General features: G+C 46.3%; 1 protein-coding gene across 8 annotated transcripts in view; it reads right to left on the reverse strand.

Annotated features, from left to right (window-relative positions):
* POU6F1 (POU class 6 homeobox 1) overlaps positions 1–13,520 on the reverse strand; it is a 29,545-nt gene extending 16,025 nt beyond the window's left edge. The window contains exons 1-5 of one of the 8 annotated variants that reach the window (XM_023257071.2): positions 13,258–13,519; positions 9,367–9,419; positions 8,901–9,139; positions 7,038–7,117; positions 1,603–1,694 (exon numbers count right to left, since the gene is read on the reverse strand). In XM_023257071.2, the coding sequence (XP_023112839.1) occupies positions 1,603–1,650 (48 nt within the window). In that variant the 5' untranslated portion in view covers positions 1,651–1,694; positions 7,038–7,117; positions 8,901–9,139; positions 9,367–9,419; positions 13,258–13,519. Of the gene's footprint in view, positions 1–1,602; positions 1,695–7,037; positions 7,118–8,900; positions 9,553–13,257 lie in introns of those variants that run through there. The other 7 variants (XM_023257075.2, XM_023257070.2, XM_045061808.1 and 4 more) reach the window with 7 other exon arrangements.
* Between the last annotated feature and the right edge of the window lie 10,328 nt (positions 13,521–23,848).

The following is a 23,848-nucleotide window of genomic DNA, read 5'->3' on the forward strand; positions in this document are numbered from 1 at the left end:
GCAATACTGTAGAAGCAGCCACTGGCCCCACCTCCCAGGACTGGAGCCCCACCTCTCCAACTGGAGCCCCACCTCCCAAGACTAAAGCCCCACCTCTCTGGACTGGAGCCCCACCTCTCCGACTGGAGCCCCACCTCCCAAGACTGAAGCCCCACCTCTCCGGACTGGAGCCCCACCTCCCCGGACTGGAGGCTTGCACCCTGTGGAGCGGTGGGGCCAGCCCTGCCATCTGCAGGCATGCTCCGACCTCGAGGGGGCCTTCCATGTCCTCAGAACACTTGGTCTTCTTCCCCTGCTCAAACAGCCAGCCCTCAGCTCTTCACCTCCAGCACTGGCATGCTTTGAATTAGACCAATCAAGAATCAGGGACACGCTGTATGTTCAAAATCTGTGTCGAGCCTCCCCTGCACTTGGCCTGTACCCGAAGGCACTCCCACAACACAGTCCTCAAAATTGAACCCAGCCAGAGATTGCTGGAAAAAGTGACAATGTGACCTCTCAGGGGAGTATGAGTGAAATACACCTCCAAAAGCAGTTCCTTTTCTGATTTAAATTTGATATGAGGGACTTCAGTCCAATTACCTTTTAAGAAATGTTAACCTTTTTTTTTCCTTTAAAAAATTATGTAATGAATGTTCACTGCAAAAAAATTATAAAATATATTTAGGAAAAAATAGAGTAAATTACCTGATGTCCAAATCTTTTCCTTATGTAAACTTATACATATTTGTATACATATTTAAACTTTTTATTATTTTTATAAGTAGACTACCCCCAACGTGGGGCTTGAACTCATGACCCTGATATCAAGTGTCACATGCTCTACTAAGTCAGCTAGGCATCCCATACAATTTTTTATATTTTAATTTCACTTCTTTTTTTAAGTTTATTTATTTTGAGACAGAGAGAGAGAGAGAGCATGAATAGGGTAGGGGCTGAGAGAGAGAGGGAGAGAGAGAAACCGAAGCAGGCTCTGCACTGTCAGCACAGAGCCCAACAAGGGGCTTGATCTCATGAACTTCGAGATCATGACCTGAGCCAGAACCAAGAGTCAACTGCTGAACCGACTAAGCCACTCAGGTGCCCCTAAGCTGTGACTTTAAAAAGTGAAATTAAGGGGTGCCTGGGTGGCTCAGTCGGTTAAGTATCTGACTCTTGATTTCAGGTCAGGTCATGATCTCGTGGTTTGTGAGTTCGAGCCCCAAGTCAGGGTCTGTGCTGATGGCGTGGAGTCTGCTTGGGATTCATTCTCTCTCTCTCTCTCTCTCTCTCTCTCGCGCGCGCGCGCGCGCTCTCGCTCTCGCTCTCTCTCTGCCCCTCCCTTGCTTGGGCATGCATGCACATGCACCTCTGTTCTCTCTCTCTCTCTCTAAAAATAAATAAAATAAACTTAAAATAAAGAAATAAATAATAAAATCACAGCTTAAATCCCTGATCTCAGCCCCTGAGAAATCCTAGCTGGTAACTACATCTGGATGGGTGAAGTCGGCATGAATTTTGGTTAAGAAACAGATACTGACAGGCTCTGTGGAGTGTTCCTCCTGGCCACGCCCCAGGGTCCATCACCCTCACTCCCCCACCTCGTCCTGCCCCAGAACATACCTGCTCATTGACGGTCAGTGATGACTCTGGCCCGGCTCCAGGATCCATGGTCACTTAGGGTGGGGTGGGGGCCGGCCCACACCTAGCACAGCCTGTGGGATGACACGGGACGGGAAAAGCAAAGGCTGATGTGACACAGTAATACAATTTCTATACCATCTTGGAGAGTCAGGAGTAGAATGGTAGGAAGGGAGAAAAATCTAAGTTCTCCCAAGTATCTGTACAAGTAAAGGAAACAGGATTCAAAGGACCTGAAAACGGAAGTGTCTTGCTTCCTACAGCACCCCAAGAGATCCTACACTCAGGAAGAACCAGGGTGACAAGAGGAAAGAGAGGGCCAGGCATCCGTCCCTGGGCGTTCCCCAGTCTGCAGGGAGAGAGCACACCCAGCAGAACCCAAGCTGACTCTGACCCAGACATTCAGAGCCTCCAGAGCCTCAGACACAGGAAAGGAGCACTCTGGCCATCAGAGGGCTTCTCAGGGGAGGAGTCCGAGCAGACTTCCTGGAAGAGATGGTAAAGCCCCGAATAAATTGAAACAGTAGTCCCAAACCTGAATGTGCGTGATCACCACTTGGAGCGCTTATTAAAAATGCAGACCCCAGGTTCCCCTGAGAGTCTGATTCAGCCGACGGGTCCCACAGAAGCAGCTCTTAAGTGATTCTGTGGCAGTGGCCTAAGGATCATCCTGGCCTTTAACACGGGAGCCAGGACAACATCCCAGATGGTAGAGCAGCCTGCCAAATGCAGGGAGAGGGAGTGGGAGGAGCCCTCGTGAAGAACAGATTCACAGACCATAGAGTCGTAAGAAATAAAGGTATAAAGCGGACAAATAGGTTTAGATACTTATACAGAAAAGAAGGCAATTAACATTGACGTTGAGCGCCTATAGGGCTAAGTATTTCTATAACACTTACTCAAGCTCATTACTCATGACCGCTGGGGGATGGGAGAATTACCACCACCACGGTCCAGATGAGGGACCTAAGCTCAGAGAAATGCGCTAGCTTCCCCCTCTTTCGCCTTCCTCCTCCTCTTTCAACCCTGGGTTGGCTGACAGGTTCTCCTTCTTCGGTTATTTTATCGATTGAGGTAAAATCCACGTAACATAAAATTCACCATTTTAACCATTTTAAAGCGCAAAACTCCGCGGAATTGAACGCATTTATAATGTTGTGCAACCACCGCCACTGTTTAGTTCCAGAACATTTTCATCATCCCCAAAGGGAACCCCATACCCATTAGCAATTCCTCCCTTTCTCTGCCACCACCGGCCCCTGGCAGCCGCCAGTCGGCCTTTTCTCTATGGATGGGTCTATTCTCCATATTTCATAAAAACGGATGCATACAGTAAGTGGTCTTTGTGTCTGGCTTCTTTTAGCAAAAACGTTGTCAAGGCATGTGTCAGGACTTTGATCCTTTTTATAGCTATGGAATAACGGATAATATCGGGTGGGCTTTCTCTCTGGGGAGGGCTGACAGAGAGGCAAACTGAGGTTCCATTTCCAAGATGGAAAGCTCATCACGCTCAGCTGTGACTCGACCAGCCCTCCACAGGTGTGTGCCAATCCACCACCTCCCCACACAAGCGGTTCAAGAAAAAACCCTGTATGGGGCGCCTGGGTGGCTCAGTCGGTTAAGCATCCGACTTGGGCTCAGGTCATGATCTCACGGTTCGTGGGTTCGAGCCCCATGTTGGGCTCTGTCTGACAGCTCGGAGCCCAGAGCCTGTTTCAGACTCTGTGACTCCCTCTCTCTCTGCCCCTCCCCCACTCACGCTCTGTCTCCCTCTATCTCAAAAATAAACATTAAAAAAAAAAAATAGGGTGCCTGGGTGGCGCAGTCGGTCAAGCGTCCGACTTCGGCTCATGTCATGATCTCGCGGTCCGGGAGTTCGAGCCCCGCACCGGGTTCTGTGCTGACAGCTCAGAGCCCGGAGCCTGTTTCAGATTCTGTGTCTCCCTCTCTCTGCCCCTCCCCTGCTCATGCTCTGTCTCTCCCTGTCTCAAAAATAAATAAAATGTTAAAAAAATTTTTTTTTAATAAAAATAAAAAAATAAAAAAAATAAAAAATCCTGTAAGTGCAACACTTAGACAATGACTGAGGAACGGAAGATTTTCATGTAATCCCTGTTACAGCATGGTAAAATACCTCAAAGCAGAGAATGAAGAAAACTATCGAACCTTTTCAAAGAAACCGGCATCTTCTCCAGAAGAAAACTGTTTGGAATCTCAGAACTCTTTTTTTTTTTTTTTTGAAGGTTACTTATTTATTTATTAATCTCTACACCCAACACAGGGCTTGAACGCATGACCTCAAGACCAAGAGTCACGCGCACTACTGACGGAGCCCGCCAGGTGGCCCTGGAACTTTTGAGACCATTTTAAACACACAGATGGTAAAGCTGAAGGAAGGAAGCATTTGGAAAATACCTTCAAGAATTATCAGCGCATGTGAATCTAATGACTTGATACTGTGTCGTGCAATGGTCTTCAAAAACGATTTGGCGAATGAGAATTCCCAAACGAGGATCTGGGGGATGAAACTAGCAGAACGTATAGATCAAAGAATGATTTGTGTTAGTTACCCTTGTCTGAAAAAGAGGCGGAGAAGCCTGTAGTCAGTTGCTTTACGAGGTGCAGTCAGCTGCATCTGAGAACAAGACTCAGCCTTGCTCAGCTGATAGACCACCATGGGTTAGAGGACCAATTGCTACACTGCAACAGAAATGAAGAACTGGGGCACCTGGGTGGCTCAGCCGGTTAAGCTTCTGACTCTTGATTTCCGCTTGGGTCATGACCTCAGGGTTCACGGGTTTGAGCCCAGCATTGGTCTCTGCACTGGCAGTGCAGAGCCTGCTTGGGATTCTCTCTCTCTCTCTCTCTCTCTCTCTCTCTCTCTCTCTCTCTCTCTCTCTCTCTAAACAACATAAATAAGTAAACTTAATTTTTTAAAAAAGCATCTGACTCTTGATCTCGGCTCAGGTCACGATCTCACAGTTCATGAGTTCAAGCCCCAAGTCGGGCTCTGCGCTGACAGTGGGAAGCCTGCTTAGGATTCTCTCTCTCTCTCTCTCTCTCTCTCTCTCTCTCTCTCTCTGTGCCCCTCCCCTGCTTGTGCTCTCTGTGTCTCTCCTTCTCTCAAAATAAATAAACTTTAAAAAAAAAAATGAAGAACTTACAGGTGTTTAATTCATATGTTTTCTCTAGACTATCTTTGAAAATGATAAAATAATTAAAAGATACACATTTTTTTGATACTTACACACTTTAAAGGGAAGATATAAGCCATTAGGGCTTAGAGAACAGTATTCTGATGAACATCAATTTAGGGCACCGTGTTATATAAATATAAACTAAATTATACAATGAAAATTTATGTTTTTGGATAAATTTGCCAAAGACAACTTGACATTTAAAGAAATGTGGGAAAAAATTAATCACGATTAAAAAATCATTTGGACAATTCTGGAATTCCGTTTTAATTTTATTGTTTTTTCACTGTGGTAAAAAATTTTATTTTAAGGGGTGCCCTGCTGGCTCAATTGGTGGAGCATGCGACTTTTAATCTCAGCGTTGTGAGTTCAAGTCCCATGCTGGGTGTAGAGACTACTTAAAAATAAAATCTTAAGAAAGTATTTGTTTTAAATGTGTGTTTTTTTTTTTTTTTTTAAGTCCAACCTGGTGAACATCTAAACCTAAACCGCTCTAAAAATGCCTGCCTTTCTCCTAATTTTATGACCCTTGTTTCCATTCATTTACCACATATTTCCATCTGGATGGTCTAGTAGGTAATTAAACTCGTAGGTCTTGAAAAAAAAATCCATTGTATGGATATACCACATTTTGTCTCTCCATTCCTCGGCTGATAGATGTTTGGGTTGTTTCTCCCTTTTGACCATGTGAATAGTGCTTCAATGAATTTTTGTGTACAAGTTTTTGTTTGAATATTTGTTTTCAGTTCTTTGGTATATATGCCTAAGAGTGTTGTTGCTGGCTCACCTAAGAGGTTTTAGGGTCTTCACCCTTTGGTAGAATGTTCCCTGGCCAAAGAGGCAAGGGGAACCATGAGGTTCCCTCTCTCCATTTCCTTCCCTAACCACCTACAGTAGGAATGAAAGTGAGGGCAAGAAATTCAAGACACCTAGCAATTTGAAAAAAGAGGAAATGAGGCCTCTCTTTTTAGGTACAAGGGGGTACAGGAGGGGCAGATGAATTTGCTGGAAGAGCTAGTAGGCATCTTCCAACCTCACTGGGACTCTAGCCTCATTCCTGGGTGATGTCCTCCTCCAGATTTTGTACATGGGAGCCTTCTATGAGTTTTGCCAAGAACTTGACAATTTACCACCACTTCTGGATGGGAACTGGGATGAGCCATGACATTTGTTACATAAAGAAGTCTGGGGCACTTGGGTGGCTCAGTCGGTTAAGCGTCCGACTCTTGACCTCAGCTCAGGTCATGATCTCATGGTTCATGGGTTCGAGCCTCGAGTTGGGCTCTACACTGACAGTGCAGAGGCTGCTGGGGATTCTCGCTCTTCCCCCCAAAATAAGTAAATAAACTTAAAAAAAGAATGTCAATTAGCAAGTCATTTGCAAATTCAAATAAAAGGCAGACACCAAACTGAGAGGAAAGGTATGCAAAGTAAATCTGGGTCCATTATAGCTTGATATGTACATTTCATGGAGGAAGAATTTCCCAATCCCAAAGGCCTTTAGGTGGGAGGCCTTGATAGCCAGTCATTGTGGGGCAAGGGGCATCTGCTCAAGAGGGGCTCAAAGTCTGCTCATAGTCTTGTTATGGTCACTGGCTCCTTTCGGCCAGCCATGGCCACTCACGGGGAGTTGTTAGGTAACTATCCACTTTTGTGGCTGTGTTATTAGGGAGATTCAAGTAGTAGAGAAGGCTCAGGTGATTCTAAGATCCCTTCTGCCCTTGAGATTCTATGAGCTTATGTGGAGCGGGCTTGGTTTCTCAATGTCTAGTCCTTTGTGTCAAGGGCAAAGTCAGTCCTGGCTCAGAGCCTCTGGCCACACACAGGCCCACTCTAACCCACCAACCAGGCTTCAGCACACCAGAAATACAGGCAGAACAGAGACAAAGGCCTCCCTCATTTCAGACCCTAGAACACACTTGGCTTTAGTCTTGGCCTTACATGACTCCTTAGCCTTGGCTCTATAGGACGCCTATCAGAGATATGCATGGGGCACAAACACATCGCTGAGAAGTAGACACTCAGCATTTTGACTCTGAGCTGTGTCCTGTGTGTTCCCCTAGTTCAGCATCTGTGCAGACTTACTCCTGGACCTAGCCCCACCCCCTTGCCAGGAACTTTCCACATTCCTCAAGCCTTAGGCTGTGGCTTGGTCTCACTGACCAGACCGCCATCTTTAATTTGCTTTTTGACCAGTTCCCTAATGACTGGGGTACATACATTTGAATGGCCTCCTTTGAGCTCATGATGCCATGCAGGGTCCACAGCCTGACAGCCAGGGAGGAGAGATGATCCACAGTCTGTTTTAAGAGAAGGGACTCCTGTGATCACTTTGGCAGTAGAACACTACACACACAGATCACGGCAGAGCTGCTCTGGGTAAAGCTGGGACGGGAGCCAGCGCCCACCCAGAGCTCCTCCTTTGTCTTCTTTCTCCAGTGAGTGGCGTGAAAAACACCTGAATCAAACCTGGCAAAGCACCACGGCTGCTTACCAGATGGCTCATTTATCCCTCACTTTCCTGTGCTAACATCTAAAAACACAGGTAGCCTCAGGGAGAGAATGAACTGTGTGTGCTCAAGCATTTGCTCACAATCCGAAAATCCAGAGCTCCAGGACCATCAAGGAGTTCCCGGGGAGGGGAATGAGTTAGGGGACCGGGTTCTATGTATCATTCTCCTTTGGCAACTGCTCCGGGCTCGCTTAGGGCAACATTCTAAGACACCGGGGAGGAGCGTTAGGAAATCTCAGACAAATCCGAACCCCCTAGAGTAGCCAGAGATCCTATTGGGAAAAATTCTGAAATGTTTCATCCCTTATTTATTCAACAAATATTTCAGTGGCTACTATGTGCTGGGTGTTGGGGCTACAACGAGGGAAAAAAGCATTTGCCAGCTTTGTTGAGAAGCCTTCAGTCTGACGGGAGTCAAGGAAATAAAAAGATAACTACGTTACAGTATGTTTAAATGTCATGGTGGATAAATAGAAGGTAGTAGAGGGTTCACAGAAGGGATACCTAATACAATCTGGTGTGGTCCCTTTCCCCTTGTTCCATGAGAGCGTGTGTTTCAGACACGAAATTTTATGTATGAATATGGGGTGCCTGGGTGGCTCAGTCTGCTGAGTGGCCGACTCTTGATATCGGCTCAGGTCATGATCTTGTGGTCACGGGATCGAGCCCCGTGTCGGGGACCCCCTCCAACCCCCCACCCCCCTCTCCTCCACTGGGCATGGAGCCTGCTTAAGATTCTCTCCCTCTGCGCCCTCCCCCACTAGTGCTCTCTCTCTCTCTCTCTCTCTCAAAAATAAACTTGAAAAAAAAAATCTTACACCATATAGAGGAAAATGGAAGTTCTTATATGGGGTTCAGACTTTTAATTCGGACGCATTTCTGTGTTTTGTTGTTGTTGCCGTTGTTTTAGAGAGAGAGATAGAGAGAGAGATAGAGAGTGTATGCGTGCATGTGAATCTTAAGCAGGCTCCACGCTGAGTAGGGAGGCTGACATGGGGCTTGATCCCATGACCCTCAGATCATTGCCTGAGCTGAAACCAAGAGTCAGATGCCTCACCAAGTGAGCCACCCAGGCGCCCCTTCATTTCTGTGGGTTTAATCCCTCCCTTAACACTTAATGTGGTTGAGGTTTTCAAGGTATAAAATGCCTTCTCATTATCCAGTCATTCGGAGGGGCAGGATACGCTGCGTGAAGTTACTGGACCCTGAGGAATGGTCGATTAAGCTGAAATTAGTTTTCTGTATTCAATGGAAAGAAAGTCACATTTGTTGTGACACAGGGCGCCTGGGTGGCTCAGTTGGTTAAGCATCCAACTCTTGATTTCGGCTCACGTCGTGATCTCACGGTTCATGGGATCGAGCCTTGAGTCCAGCCCCGTGCTGACAGCACAGAGCTTGGGATTCTCTCTCTCCTTCTCCCTCTGACCCTCTCCCACTCACTCTCTCTCTCTCTCTGTCTCTCAAAATAAGCAAATAAACTTAAAAAAAAAGTTTTTGACATAATTCCCTCAGGCTAGGTTGTTTGTGGGCATTCTACACGGCTTTTATGTTTCAGCTATATACCCACTTACCTCTTGCAAAGCTGCCATTCAAAAAGGCCACATGACAGGAAGCAGGGGATTGGCAGATTAGCCAAGACTGGTAACTGGGGCCGAGCTGAATGGTGCCATGAACTCCTCACTTCCTCGCCAGGCGCGCTCACTCGGTCACACAAGGACCAAATCTCAATCTCTGGCCGGGACCTCCTCAGGGAACTTCAGCCTCATATATCCAAATGCCTACTGATTGTTCATATCCTCTCATATTCCACCTGTTCAAAACCAAACTCTAGATTTCCACCTCAAACCTGTCCCACCTGCATGCAGCCTTCCCCACGCCAGCCAATGGGCAACTACCTCGTTCCACAGATGCTCAGGCCAAAAACCTTGCCATCATCCTTGCCTTCTCTCTTACTGGTCACATTCACTCCTTCACCCAATCCCATTGGCTCTCCCTTCCAATATGGGTTGGGTTCACAATCTCAGCCTTGATACTTACTAGCTGTGGGCCTCAGGACAAATGGTTTAACTTTTGTGCCTCAGTTTCTTCATCTGAAAAACAAACGAGAGAAACAGCACCTACTTCATAGGGTTATAGTGAGGACTGAATAAATTAACGCGTGTAGGGGCGCCTGGGTGGCTCAGTCGGTTGAGCGACGGACTTCAGCTCAGGTCACGATCTCACGGTCCGTGAGTTCGAGCCCTGCGTCGGGCTCTGGGCTGATGGCTCAGAGCCTGGAGCCTGCTTCCGATTCTGTGTCTCCCTCTCTCTCTGCCCCTCCCCCGTTCATGCTCTGTCTCTCTCTGTCTCAAAAATAAATAAACATTAAAAAAAAATTAAAAAAAAATTAACGCGTGTAACTAACGCGTGGCACATAGTAAGGGCTCAGAAAATGGTAGTTATTATAAAAATTTACATACATTATCTCATGCCACTTTAGTGTAGCAGTTGAGAGCCTAGATTCACCTCTCAGTTTTAAGAGTTCTTCACTGTGATGGGGCGCCCGGGTGGCTCAGTCGGTTAAGCGTCGAATTTCGGTTTTGGCTCAGGTCATGATCTCATGGCTTCAGGGGTTTGAGCCCCGCATCGGGCTCTGCGCTGACAGTGTGGAGCCTGTTTGGGATTCTCTCTCTTCCTCTCGCTCTCTGCCCCTCCCCCACTTGCACTGTCTCTGTCTCTCTCGAAACAAATTTTAAAAAAAAATTATAAAAGATTTCTTCACTGTGAGAACCTTGGACAAGGACCTAACCTCTCTGTGCCTCAGTTACCATATTTGAAACAGGGCTAGGGTTGTAGTAAATTGCAAAAGGGTTCAATATATATTAACTATTATTATTCAATTCTGATGCCAGCCCCCCCAGGCCATAGAGCAAATACACACCGAAGCCTGACCAATTGTGTGACCTTCCACAGAGGGGCAGGTTACTTCTCTGTTTTCTCAGGGATAAATAATAAGAGACCTCACCTTGGACTTACTGTGTAAAACACTAAGAACAGTTAGCTATTATTGCTCTCACTTTTACAGATAGAAAGTTGAGGGTTAAAGAGAAGTAAGCATATAGGCTTTGGGAGGAAACCTAGACTCAAATCCCAGCTTGGCCGTGAAATAGCTGTGTGATCTTGGACAACTGACTTACTCTCTGTGAAACTCAAGTTCCTTATCTTTAACATGGTGATTAAATGGAAAGACCTTATGGGGGTTGTTATAACGGTGATACGAGATCATGTAAGTAAAATGCTTAGCATGGTGCTCTTATTACGATTCTCGGTTTTTTCGACAGGGAAATGGAGGTAGAGAAAAGTCCGGTGATTTGCCCAAGGGCACAGGAAAGTCCATGGAAGGTTCGAAATTGAAGTCAGTGTCCACCTGCCCCAGATCCCTATCCTCCTAACACAATACCAAGCCTCCTCTCCGGAAATGGAAAGGGCCTGTTCTGGCCCCAAAGGATCAGGACACATTGGAAAACGGAAGCTCTCAGTTCTCCTCCAGAGCCACGCCCCATCCCCCCCCCCCAATGTCATGAGCAGAGATAAATGGCTTGGCAAGCCATTGGTAAACCAGCTAGGTATACACATGGGCCAGAAGAAAGGGAAAAGTAAAAAGATAGGAAAGTAGCGAATGACTTTAATTCCCCTTTTCCAAATTACCATTTATAATCTTAGACATATATCAGCGAACAGTAAACCTAGTTTATAAGGACACATTTAGATTTAGTTTCTCCTCCTGTACCCTTTCCTTTGTGCCCAAACATGATTCATCCTAGGCAGGGTGAAAGGAGGGGGCAAATGAAATGTGAAAAATAAAAAGGAGTTATATTCCCCCACCAGACTGTAAGCTCCAAGACCTGTCCACTCGTTAACATACCCCAGTGCCTAGTACAATACCTCATACATGACAGGGGGTCAATGACTATAAGCCAAAAACATAAACTAAGAAATCAGGTCATATCATTTGGCTTCCTCATATTTCCTTCTCCCTCAAAACACAGATCCTATTTCAAAATTTTTTTTGCCCCCATTTGCAGTACTAAGACTACTTAAAAATTATTTCAAAGAAGTAGCAACAGGGGCACCTGCGTGGCTCAGTCGGTTAAGCAGCAGCCTTCGCCTCAGGTCATGACCTTGCGGTTCATGGGTTCGAGCCCCACATCAGGCTCTCTGCTGTCTCGCTTCAGATCCTCTGTCCCCCTTTCTCTCTGCCCCTTCCCCGCTTGTTCTCTCTCTCTCTTTCAAAAATAAATAAAAATTAAAAAAAAAAAGAGAGAGAGAGAAGTAGCAATAAGTTCTGGAGAACCCTGACCACACCAACTCTTTCCTACTGTGGCAATCCAGTTTCCCTCCCATTCCCTCTGTGGCCTCACTGACCCACCTTTTGCCACAGAAAGAGCTTGGGGCTTAAAGGCAGAAGACCCAGGCTGAGTACTGCTTCTCCTCAAGTAATCTCTCTAAGCCTCAGTTTTCTCATCTGTAAAATGGGGCTAAATTACAGTACCCACCTCATGGGTCATTGTAAGGATTAAACTGACAACACTTAGGTAAGGCATTTAGAACAGGGCCTGGCACACAGCCAACACTATGTAACTGTTTGTGACTATTATTTTTTCATCGAAGTAAAGCACGATATAAAAATGTTTTCAACTGCAAAGTGTTAAAAAATGTAAAAGATTACTATTATGATTTTATAGCCAGCAAACTGAAATGAAAACTCCATGACAAGGTCAATTCTGTCTGTACTGTTCAGAACTTGGCACATACTGGGTATTTTTGTTGGACCAATAAACAAAATGAAGTTCTATGGCACATATGCAAAACAACAACAACAACAAACCAGGTCACAGAAATATCACCCTGAGCACCAGGACTTCAATCAAAAGGGAATATATGGAATTATTCCTCATTAGGCCCTGCTCATCGATGTTGGCTGCCTTAAAATACCAAGATAAGGAGAGGAGGGATAGATGTCTATGAACAATTGAAGATCAACCTCTACTTTTGGAACAAGGAATCGGGAAAACTAGATGAGGCTCAAATCTTTGCAAAGAACTTCTTTTCGTTTGCCCAGAAAGGCTTCCTGACAGTATTTTATTTCTCCTTGCCCTGCAGCCAAGGCTATTCTGTGGTTTCAGGCTTCCAATTATAGCTGAGTGGGGGATCCCAACGCTAAAGTGGGGATTAGAAGACACCCTGGGGCTCCCTTGGCCTGGCCAGGTGAGAATGGCCAGGAAGCACCTAACGGGCCCATTATTATGACTATTTATTAATAATAATATTGTTATTAAATATTTATGAAGCGCTCATGCTCTGCTCGATGGTGACCCTCCCACATTCCCCCACCCTTCCAGCAACGCCTGGGTTCCTAACCCTGAGTCCCACCAGTGTACTGCGGCTGGGGAGAATTATGACAGGTCGCCTAGGCCGCCTCAGTTGACCTTAACCGCCAGGAACCCAGGCGTCCAGGTTCTCCTGCGGGGCAAGAATCGGCTTCTGGTCGCCACTGGGTCTGTGTACGTAACGTCCGCTCTGATCCGTACCCCACCAGGGCTCCAGGGGCAGAAACGGGGAGGGGCCAGGTCCAAGCACCCCACGGGGTCCACCTGGCGGCCGCCCCCTCCCCTCCCCGGGTCCCCGCCGGCCCGCGGGCGGACCAGGGCGCGGCCCCGGGGTCTCCGGCCCCAGGCGGGCGGCCGCGCGCTGTCCCACTCCCGGAGCTCCCCGCCGCCCCGGCCCGGCATCCCGGCACCCCGGCCCCGCGGCATTTTTTCTCTTTATCATAAATATATAAATTATGCTAATTACGGGCATTGCATATTAACCAAACCCGAAACCTCCCCTGCCCGGCCCCCTCCCCGTCCGTGCAAACCCCTCCCCGCCCCGGACCCCGCTACTTACCGGAGCCCGAGCCCGAGCCGCCTCCGCCCCGGGTGCCCGGCGGCCACCGATTACAGATTCATCTCACAGCCCGGGCCAGGGGGCCGGGGCCGGGGCCGGGGCCAGGCGGCCGCCGCCCGCAGACAAAGAAGCCAGTGCGGCTTGGCTGGGCTCGGCTCGGCCCGGGAGCCGGTCGGGACCCGCCGCCGCCCCCGGGCCCCCAGGCCGGGCTGGGCAGAGCCGAAGGGGACTCCGCGGGCTGCGCTGGGCGGAGGGGGGGCGGCCGGGAAGCGGGGTGGGGGAGCTGGGGGGGGGCGGGCAGGTATATATATTTTTCTTCTTTTACCCCTTCCACGGCCCCCCCTCTCCCTCCCCCCCCTTTTTTTCCCTCCTTCTGCTACTTGGATTTTTTTAGCTGCTGCGTCATGAGCATAATTTATGCAAAGAGCTTTGCCGCATGCTGCACCGCGCGCGCCAGCCGCCGGGGGCGGCGGGCTGGGCGGGTGGTGGAGGAAGGGAGGGGATCTGGGGAGCGGGGAACGAGGGGTGGGGGTGGGGAGGGCAGCACCCTTAGCCCCTGGCCACGCCAGGAGGCCCCAAGGGCTCCCTTCCTGGACTGGAATGGAGGGTCCGTGGGGCGGGTCACGCAGCCCCCTCGGAGGTGCTGCTCGAGGTGCTTTCATTTTGGAAGGTGCGAGAGAGGGAGCACGGGAGTCTGAAGTGGAGACCCTGTGCCACGGTCCCTTCAGCCTGGGGTTGGGGCGGTGACTCCCCGTCGCCGCCGCCTTTCCACTCTAGGTTAGTCAGCTGTGCCCCTCCTCGTCCGGAAAGTCAAGTTCAGGTCCATTCCCAAGCCCCAGGCCGGAACCCCACCGCGACAGAGGAGGGGGAACTCGTGGGCGCTCAGCCAGCTCCATTTCAGGGAGGGAACCCAGGTCCTGAATGCACCCTCCACCCTCACCCCAGTGGCGGTTGGTTGTGGGCTGTCTTGTCTAAAGACGACTTCCCTGTCTTCTTGTCCAAGTGGACAAGAAATGTAAAAAAAAAAAAAAAAAAAAAGACAAAGTTCGGTAAAATGGAGACAAACAACGTTGTGCCTTGCTGGTGATGGTGGTGTGGAGGATTTGGTTTCCTAGGGGCTTTTGAAGGTAGGGGAAGGGATGGGAAAAGGCAGAGTTGGGGGCTGAGGGAAAGCAGGTTGGAGAAGTAGTTGCAAGTGGAAGAGGAAGGAGTTGGAAGTCCCAAGGGGGAAGAGAAGGAATGAGGGGAGAATAATTTAGGGAGGCTCTAAATTCAGCGAATATGGATCCCTCAATGTAGGCGGCCTGCTGTTGGCCTGGATTGCACACCTACTGCCCGCCCCACCCCCACCCCCAATTTGGTGGATTTCGGGGAGAGCGGGAGATAGCGGAGTGACAGGTAGCAAGGGGAGAATCTGGAGTCCTCAGCCCTCCCCCGACCGTTCTTTAAGCCCCTTAGGGGAAGACCCTGCAGGGGAGGGGTGTAGAAGGGAAGCCGCACCAGTGGCTCCACAGGCTTTTCCAGAATGTCACCGGGAGCCTGCTCGCACCCAGAGGTCCTGCTCACAGAAGCTTCCCCCTTGAGGCCTGACGTCATCATCTGCTGGGCCAGCAGGGCTCAGGTGCTGTCCGTTTGCAAACTGTTTCCGTGTGGGGGTGAGGAGTTCCTGCTGGTGGATTAGGAGTCAGATAGTTGAGGTTTTAGTCCCAACCCTTCCGCTTGCAGTCCAGGCAAGTAGTTGAACTTCTTCATTACTTAGAAAATGAGGGTAATATCTATAGGCACTACTGCCTAGGGTTAAGAAGTTTAATAGTGGGGCTGTGTGTGAAAAAACTTCAAAAACTATAAGCTCTATACAGATGTATCATTACCTGTACAATAGTCTTATATCCACTTTAATGGCCTTGTGAAACTCTGATACATATCATGGTATTCTATCTCTTGGGAGTTCAAGAAAAATTTTTTTAAGTTTATTTATTTATTTTTGAGAGAGAGAGAGAGAGAGAGAGAGAGAGTAGAGGAGGGGCAGAGACAGGAAGAGAGGGAATCCCAGGCAGGCTCTGCACTGTCAGTGTGGAGCCGGATGTGGGGCTTGAACGCACAAACCGCGAGATCATGACCTGAGCTGAAACCAGGAGTGGGATGTTTAACCAACTGAGCCACCCAAGTGCCCTTCTTGGGAGTTTTGTTTGGTCTGTAGTCTCTGTGGTCTTTCCCCTCTGACTGTAAATTCCTTGAGAGCACAGGCTGTGACTTACTCATTTTTGTATTTCCCATCACTCTCTGTGAAGAAGGGGCACGTTCTTACTCTTGAACGTTATCACACGAAGGCAGAATACCCTTAGTCTATGCGACTTGGTTTGGTACTAGACACAGATCAAATGTTTTGAATGTAAATATGAAGGATAGTTTGAAGAAAGAAATGGACGTGATGGAAGGGGTTGGGGGGAGACATACATCAAAATGTTAATTGTGGTTTTCTCTGGAAAAAGGAAACCTCTAATTTGTATTGTGTATGCTTCTGCATTGCTTAAATTTTTGATGATGAGCATATATTACTTCTTTGTGTGTTTAATTTTTTTTAAATTCAGGTTTGACATGTGCACCCAGTAAAGTACCTAAGTCTTAAATGTACAACTTGAAGTTTTACATAATTATCATCACCATCCCAAACGAGATATAGAGCATTTCCGGGACACCTGGCTGGCTCAGTCAGTAGAGCATGCAATTCTTGATTTCAGGGTTTTGAGTTCAAGCCCCTCGTTGGGCATGGAGCCTACTTTAAAAAAAAAAAAAAAAAAAAAAAAGAGCACTTCCAACACCCAAGAAGACTCAACTGTTACCACTATTCTGAATTCTATCACCATAGATTAGCTTTGCTGGTTCTTGAACTTCATATAAATGGAATCAAGACAGTATGTGCTCTTGGGTCTGCCTTCTGTCACTGAACATATGTTCCTGAGATTCATCCATGTTGTTGTGCCTAGCAGTATTGTTTGCTCTTTTTTTGTTGCTGTATATATATTCCATTGCATAATTATGCCACAATATATCCATTCTACTACGGATGGGCATTCGGGTTATTCTTGTTTTTGTCTCTTATGGATAAAGCTGCTATGAACAGGGGCACCTGGGTGGCTCAGTTTGGTTAGGGGTCCGACTCCTGATTTTGGCTCAGGTCATGATCTTGCAGTTTGGGAGTTTGAGCCCCACATCAGGCTCTGCACTGACAGTGCAGACAGAGCCTGCTTGGGATTCACTCTCTCTCTCCCTCTCTCTTTGCCCCTCCCCTGCTCATGCTCTTTCTCTCTAAATAAATAAATAAATAAACAAACAAATAAATAAATAAATAAAAAGAAGGAAAACAACGTGATGTGAAAGAGAATAACACCGGGGGGGGGGGGGGGGGGCAGGGCAGGGGAGACCTTTCTGAAGAAGTGAAATGTAAGACAAACTTTAAAAGACAGGATAGGCAGGAGGCAGAAGGAACAGCAGAGGCAGAGGCCGGGCAGAGGCCATCTGGCAGGAAAGAACTTGGCATTCGAGACACTGAAAGAGGATCAACATGTGCTGCTGGAGCACAGCAGTGAAAATTGCACAAAATGGGGCTGGGAAGATTGGCAGGGCCCACATCAGGAAGGCCTGGCCATATATACCTCTAATCTTTCAGTTTAATTGCGTCTTTCTTCCTTTGTAAACTCCACTCGAGGTTTTATCTCCTGCAAAAAGCTTTCTTGAATAATACCATGTTGTTCTAATTAGTATTATTTTAGCTACATCATTGTTCCAATAACTTCATTATCTAATTTGTAGTTTATAGGCCATTCGTTCTTTTTCTGGAGAACATATTGGTTTCCCCACCAGATGTGGGGCAGGGCCTTCTGTTTCCTTTTTTGTCTGGTCTCCACCAAGCACTCAGCACATCAGGGGGATGGCAAGAGTCTGTTGACGGCTCCCTTGGCGTGGTACTCCATTCCTAGAAAGCTCTGGGAATCGAAGCAGATAGTCCCTGGTGTCCTATCTTCCCTGGCTTGAGAACTCACCCAGTTTCAGGTTTTCAGAATTGTGGTAGAACAACCAAATTTCCGCAGGATCCATGCCTGTTTTCCCAAACACCTTCCTCGTGTCCATAGTTAATCTTGCCCCTCCCCCCCCCCCCCCCCCATCACCAGATTAAAGGCATCACTGCTGTTGCTAAGGGAATGAGGTTTGGGCAGGTGGGAGTGAGTTGGAGGATGATACAGCAGGGAGTCAGGTTGGTCAGCAGGAAAAAAAAAAACCCTCAATTGGGAGGAGACAAAAGACAGCAATGCATTTCCAAGTGCTTCTCCACCAGTTTTTCCCCTCTGTGTGCTACCTGTTTGTTCTCTCTGAAAGCTTTTAGAATTTTTTTTAAAAAAACGTCTCTGGAATCTTAGATTTTGCCATGTTATGGCCTGTCGCGGTTGGCCAGTTTTCACGAAACCAGGAAGCTGCCATCCATCTTGACTGGTCATGTGGAAGCCCTTGGGAAGAGAATAGGTGGGAGAGGGGAAGGTCGCTGAGTACTGTTAACAATGCAGGGATATTTTAAGGTGAGAAGCCAGAGGTATTTTGCTGTCGTTGTTTGCTTGTTTTCTGAGAAGCCAGAGTTTTTGAAAACTTGTATGTGACAGAGTGTGGCTTGCAAACTCCAGTTTTTACAGACCTCCCACCCTGAAATGCATGTATTTTATTCTATTTACTGTAATCTTAGCAATGATGTAGGACTGTATTACTAAGCTGCTGTCACTCTGACGGATCACCCTACCAGCTCAAAGGGTAAATATGTTTTTTTTCCCATAATTTTTGTACAGTAACAAGGTGAGGAACATTTTAGCTCATAAATTATTTACCAAACCTCACAGGCATAATAGGCTGTGTGCATATTCATCAGGCCATCATCCATTATTCATAAGAAGTTCACTTCAACTGTTAGAAGAAAATGAGGTTGTTGATTGAAATGCAGAAGAAATGTGGTCTTTTGTTCTCCTCCCCCCCCCCTTTTCTCCCATCTGAGTAAGTCTAGAAGTTTCCATCAAAAAAATGATATTGTAGGAAACAGAAATTTATTTCTGACATGCAGATGTGTAGATAAGAGGGAAAGAAAAGCCTGGAGTAGGAAATAAATTGGCAGAATCAACCACCATTCATTTAACTTGGCTAAAGGCCCCTGATTCCTGCTTGCACAGAGATTGTGCCCAGGAAGTGGCCAGAGGGGGGTATCCTTCCTTGCAATTAAAGAGCAGCTTCAGTAAATCTGATAGAGTTAATACTTAGATTAACTAAGATACAGGCTGATTTCTATAGCTCCAGAAGTATTTATCATTTATCTTCTTATTTGACCTTCACACCAAATCTGTGAGGTAGGAATAATATTCAAGATGAGGAAAACTGAGGCTCAGAGAGGTCAAGTGACTTGTCTAAGGCCAAATAGCTGGTAAGGAGCAGACCAGGAGTAGAGCCTAAATTTTCTTTTGTGTTTCATGTTCTTCATATTCTGTCTTCCTAAGTCGTCTGGGTGATAAAGACCACCAGTCCCAAGATGGAGGCATTTTACAATGTTTTCCGCAAACCATTGATTTGATTATGCCCCCCCCTTTTAAAATATTTTTATTATTTCTGTGAACTACAGAAGCAATATAGGTTTGAAAGCATCGAATAATACAAAGTTCTATAGAACAGAGAATAACGAATGTCTCTGGGGCATGGACAGCCAGCCAACCCCCATTGCCACAGGAACAACTAGGAGACATTAGAATCCAATCAGATGCATAGATTTGTGTTCAGATGTGACCATGGTCACTTACTAGCTGTGTAACCTGGAACAGGTCTTTAAGCCGTAGCTTCCCATTTATAAAATGGGAATAACATTCACTCCTAGGGTTTTTTTAAGTGTTAAAGGAGATAATGTATATAAATCCAAGTGTCAGCATTTTCCTCCTCCCCCCCCCCCATATCCTTCCATTTTAAGGGTCACCTGTCTCTCTCTAGTGTATTTGGGGAAGTGGAATGAAAGGCAAGGTTTGTCTCATGCCTGTCTCTCAAGTCTTCTGCTTGACCTTCTGTTCCATTCGGTCCTGGGCCCTTCACCTGGCTGCTGGCCATGGTCTAAAACTCCTGGTGTGGTTCCTCTGGATGAAATGCAACCATATTCACAGTGGAGCAGAGCTGTAAGTTCTCCTCAACATGACTGTACAAAGTGTTCTTTGCCGAAGGGTTGGGGGAAGACTAAAGAGAATTGCAATGAATAAGGGAAAACACTAAAAATTTGCCTTTGGGGGGTACTTGGGTGGCTCAGTTGGTTGAGTATATGACTCTTGACTTCGGCTCAGGTCATGATCTCATGGTTTATGGGATCGAGTCCTGTGTTGGGCTCCGTGCTGATGGTGCAGAGCCTGCTTAGAATTCTCTCTCCCTCTCTCTGTGCCCCTCCCCAACTCCTGCTGTCTCTTGCGCGCTCTCTCTCTCTCTCAAAATAAAAATAAACTTTTAAAAAATTTTTGCTTTTGGGTGCCTGGGTGGCTCAGTCGGTTGAATGTCCAACTCTTGATTTTGGCTCAGGTCATGATCCCAGAATCTTGGGATTGAGCCCCACATCAGGCTCTGAGCTGAGCATGGAGCCTTCTTAAGGTTCTCTCTCTCTCCCTCTGCCCCTGTCCCCCGCTCACACTCTCTCTCTAAAATAAAATAAAATAAAATAAAATAAAATAAAATAAAATAAAATAAAATAAAAAAGTAAAATAAATAAGTTTGCCTTTAACTTTCCCTATAATCCAAGTGAAAAACAGCTAAGAAATTCAATCTTTATTAAAGGGTCTGTACCTTTCATGGATGTACCCCAAACACTAACCTGGCTCCCTGTCCTCAGGTCTGCTTCCCTCCCTAGAAACTCTTTCAAACCTGCACTTCTGGGGCTCCTGGGTGGCTCAGTTGGGTAAGCATCCGGCTCCTGGTTTCGGTTCAGGTCATGATCTCGTGGTTTTCGTGAGTTCGAGCCCCGCTTCGAGTCGGGCTCTGTGCTGACAGCACAGAGTTGCTTGGGATTCTTGGTCTCCCTCGCTCTCTGCCCCTCCCCCACTCAAGCTGTCTCTGTCTCTCAAAATAAATAAAGTTAAAAAAAATTTTTTTTTTAAAAACCTCCACTTCTTTCTGGGAAGCCCCAGGGCCTTCCTCCCTCATGTTCCTCAGCTACTGCCAGCAAATTTCCCTAAATCTGACAAATCCAGTCTGGAAGAGGTGAGTGTTGCGGGGGGGGGGGGGGGGGGGGGGGGGGGTGCTATGAGATGGACCAGGGGAAAGGCGCCACAGAGCATGTGTCCCAGTGAGCTCTGGCACACAGAGTTCACCCAGCAGAACTGTCTAGGGGCCGCTGGCACCGGAGTCCAGAATGCTTCCAGTCTCTTGGCCAGACTGAGATGCAGATGAGGCTTTATTCTTCTGACTGTCCTTTGGGAAGTAAGTAACCTTCGTGACACGTACCCGTACCTCGAAGAATAAAATGAGATCTCAACCCCAAACAGGCGAATGTGTGTTAGTATCACTGCATTACTTTGCACTTTTAATAAGCACGGAATGATTCTGGTGCAGGTGGCTTGGGATTTCACACTGAGAAAAATTGGTCAAAACCCCCAAAGAAGAGCCGCTGCCCCCGCCACGGAGGATTTAGCCCTTTGTATTATTATGCAGAACGGTGTTAGTGCCTCTCCTACAAAGGCTTGCCTGGAATAAGAAAGGAGGGTCCATTTCTGAGTCATATATCTTGTAATCCTTGTTCCCTTAGTTACACAAAAACCAGCCAAAGCTTTGAAAAGGCTGCTTCAAAGAGCCTGATTGGATTCTTCCACAAACCACTACCCTCCTTCTTTGGGCTGGGAAATAGGAGGTGGTTTTGTTCTTCCAGTTACATAAGTCAAGAGCACAACACATAGTAGGTGTTCAATTAAGGTACATAAAAAGGGGCGCCTGGGTGGCTCAGTCAGTTAAGTGTCCAACTCTTGACTTAGGCCCAGGTCACGATCTCACAGCTCTTGGGTTTGAGCCCCGTGCTGGGCTCTGCACTGACAGTGCAGAGCCTGGTTGGGATTCCCTCTCTCTGCCTCTCCCCGACTCATGCTTGCTCTCTTGCTCTCTCTCAAAATAAATAAACTTTTAAAAAAAGTTAAAAAAAAAAAAAAAAAAGGTACATAAAAAAGCTCTACTGGGCCTAATTGGAAGTAGGGACCAGCAGGAAGAGGCAAGGCCATTCTCTGAACCCTCAGACCACAGCTTACCCATCTGTACTCTAGCATTTGCTAACTTCTGCCCTAATTTTGCTCCACATCCAGCTCGGAGCCCGATGTGAGGCTTGATCTTATGACCTTGAGATCATGACCTCAGCCAAAATCAAGAGTCCAATGCTTAACCAACTGAGCCACTCAGGTACCCCTAACATACCTTTACTGAGGTATAATGACACACGATAAACTGGACATTTAAGATGTACAATTTGATAAATTTTGACACACATATACACCCATGAAAACCATGATCACAATCAAGATAATTAACATATCCATTACCCGCCAAAATTTTCCTGGAATCCATCTTTCCTTCCTGTCCCTCCCCCTCCCCCAGGCAACCACTGATCTGCTTTTTGTCACCGTAGATTAACTTGTATTTTCCAAAATTTTATATAAACAGAATCCTACAGTATGCGTTTTTTAGTTTTTATTTTTCTTTGGTCTGGTTCCTTTCACTCAGCATAATTGAGATTATCCAGTTTGTGTGCATCCATAGTTCCTTTTTTTTTATGTTAAAAAAACTTTTCATGTTTGAGAGACGGCGGTTGAGTGGGGGAGGGGCAGAGAGAGGGAGACCCAGAACCCGAAGCAGGCTCCAGGCTCCCAGCTGTCAGTGCAGAGCCCGACGCGGGGCTTGAACTCACAGAGTGCGAGTTCCTGACCTGAGCCAAAGTTGGACGCTTAACCGACTGAGCCACCAGGGCACTTCCATAGTTCATTCCTTTTTACTGTATAGCAATACTACAATTTGTTTACCCATTGGCCTGTTGACAGTCATTTGTGTTGTTTCCAACTGGGGGCTGTTACAAATAAAGCTGGTATAAATATCCTTGTAAGTCTGTGTGTGCCCACGCACTTTCATTTCTCTTGCGTTAACAGGATTGGAATAGCTGGATCATATGGTATGAACTTTAAAAAAAATTGTTTTGTTTATTGTTTGTTTATTTTTTATTAAAAAAAATTTTTTTTAACGTTTATTTATTTTTGAGACAGAGAGAGACAGAGCATGAACGAGGGAGAGGCAGAGAGAGAGGGAGGTACAGAATCTGAAACAGGCTCCAGGCTCTGAGCCATCAGCCCAGAGCCCGACACAGGGCTCGAACTCACGGACCGTGAGATCGTGACCTGAGCCGAAGTCAGAGGCTTAACCGACCGAGCCACCCAGGCGCCCCTATTGTTTGTTTATTTATTTCAAGTTTTTGTTTAAATGCCAGTTCGTCAACATATAGCGCAGTATTAGTTTCAGGAGTAGCATCTAGTGATTCATCACCTATACACAATATCTAGTGCTCATCACAAGTGCCCTCCTTAATACCCATCACCCGTTTAACCCATCCCCCCCCCCCCAGCAACCCTCAGTTTGTTCTAATTAAGAGTTTGTTTTATGGGTTTGCCTCTCTTTTTCTCTCCCTATGTTCATCTGTTCTTTTTCTTAAATTCCATATATGAGTGAAATGACAGGGTATTTGTCTTTCTCCGACTGACTTATTTCGGTTAGCATGATACATTCTAGCTCTATCCACATCATTGCAAATGGCAAGATTTCATTCTTTTTTATGGCTGAATAATAGTCCATTGTATGTATATGTGTGTATATATATGTGTGTGTGTGTATATATATATTTAATATATACATGTGTATATATACATGTGTATATACATATATATGTGTGTGTGTGTATATATATGTGTGTGTGTATATATATATATATATATATATATATATATATTAAACAACTTCTTTATCCATTCATCAGTTGATGGACATTTGGGATATTTTCATAATTTGGCTACTGTTGATAGATGCTTCTATAAACAATCAGTTTTTGTATCCTTTGGGTAAATACTTAGTAGTGCGATTGCTGGATTGTAGGGTAGTTCTATGTGTATGTTTAACATTTAAAGATCCTGCCATACTGTTTCCAAAGTGGTTGGACCATTTTATACTCTTACTAGCAGCATATGAGAGTTCTAATAGCTATACATTCTAACACTTGAAATAGTCGGGCTTTTTATATTAGCCATTTTATTGTATTTTTAAAAATTTTTTTAAGTTTATTTAGCCATTTTCATAGGTGTGCCAACATTGCTTTAATTTTTTGACTTGGTAAGCATTCACATGGTTCAAAAATTTTTATTTATTTATTATTTATTTTGAGAGAGAGAGAGAGAGAGCAGAGAGGGGCAGAGAGGGACAGAGAAAGAGAATCCTGAGCAGGCTCTGCACAGTCAGCGTGGAGCCCAATGTGGGGCTCAAACCCATGAACTGTGAAATCATGACGTGAGCCGAA

The sequence above is a fragment of the Felis catus genome, chromosome B4, assembly GCF_018350175.1.
Source record: "Felis catus isolate Fca126 chromosome B4, F.catus_Fca126_mat1.0, whole genome shotgun sequence".
Classification (NCBI taxonomy): Eukaryota; Metazoa; Chordata; class Mammalia; order Carnivora; family Felidae; genus Felis; species Felis catus.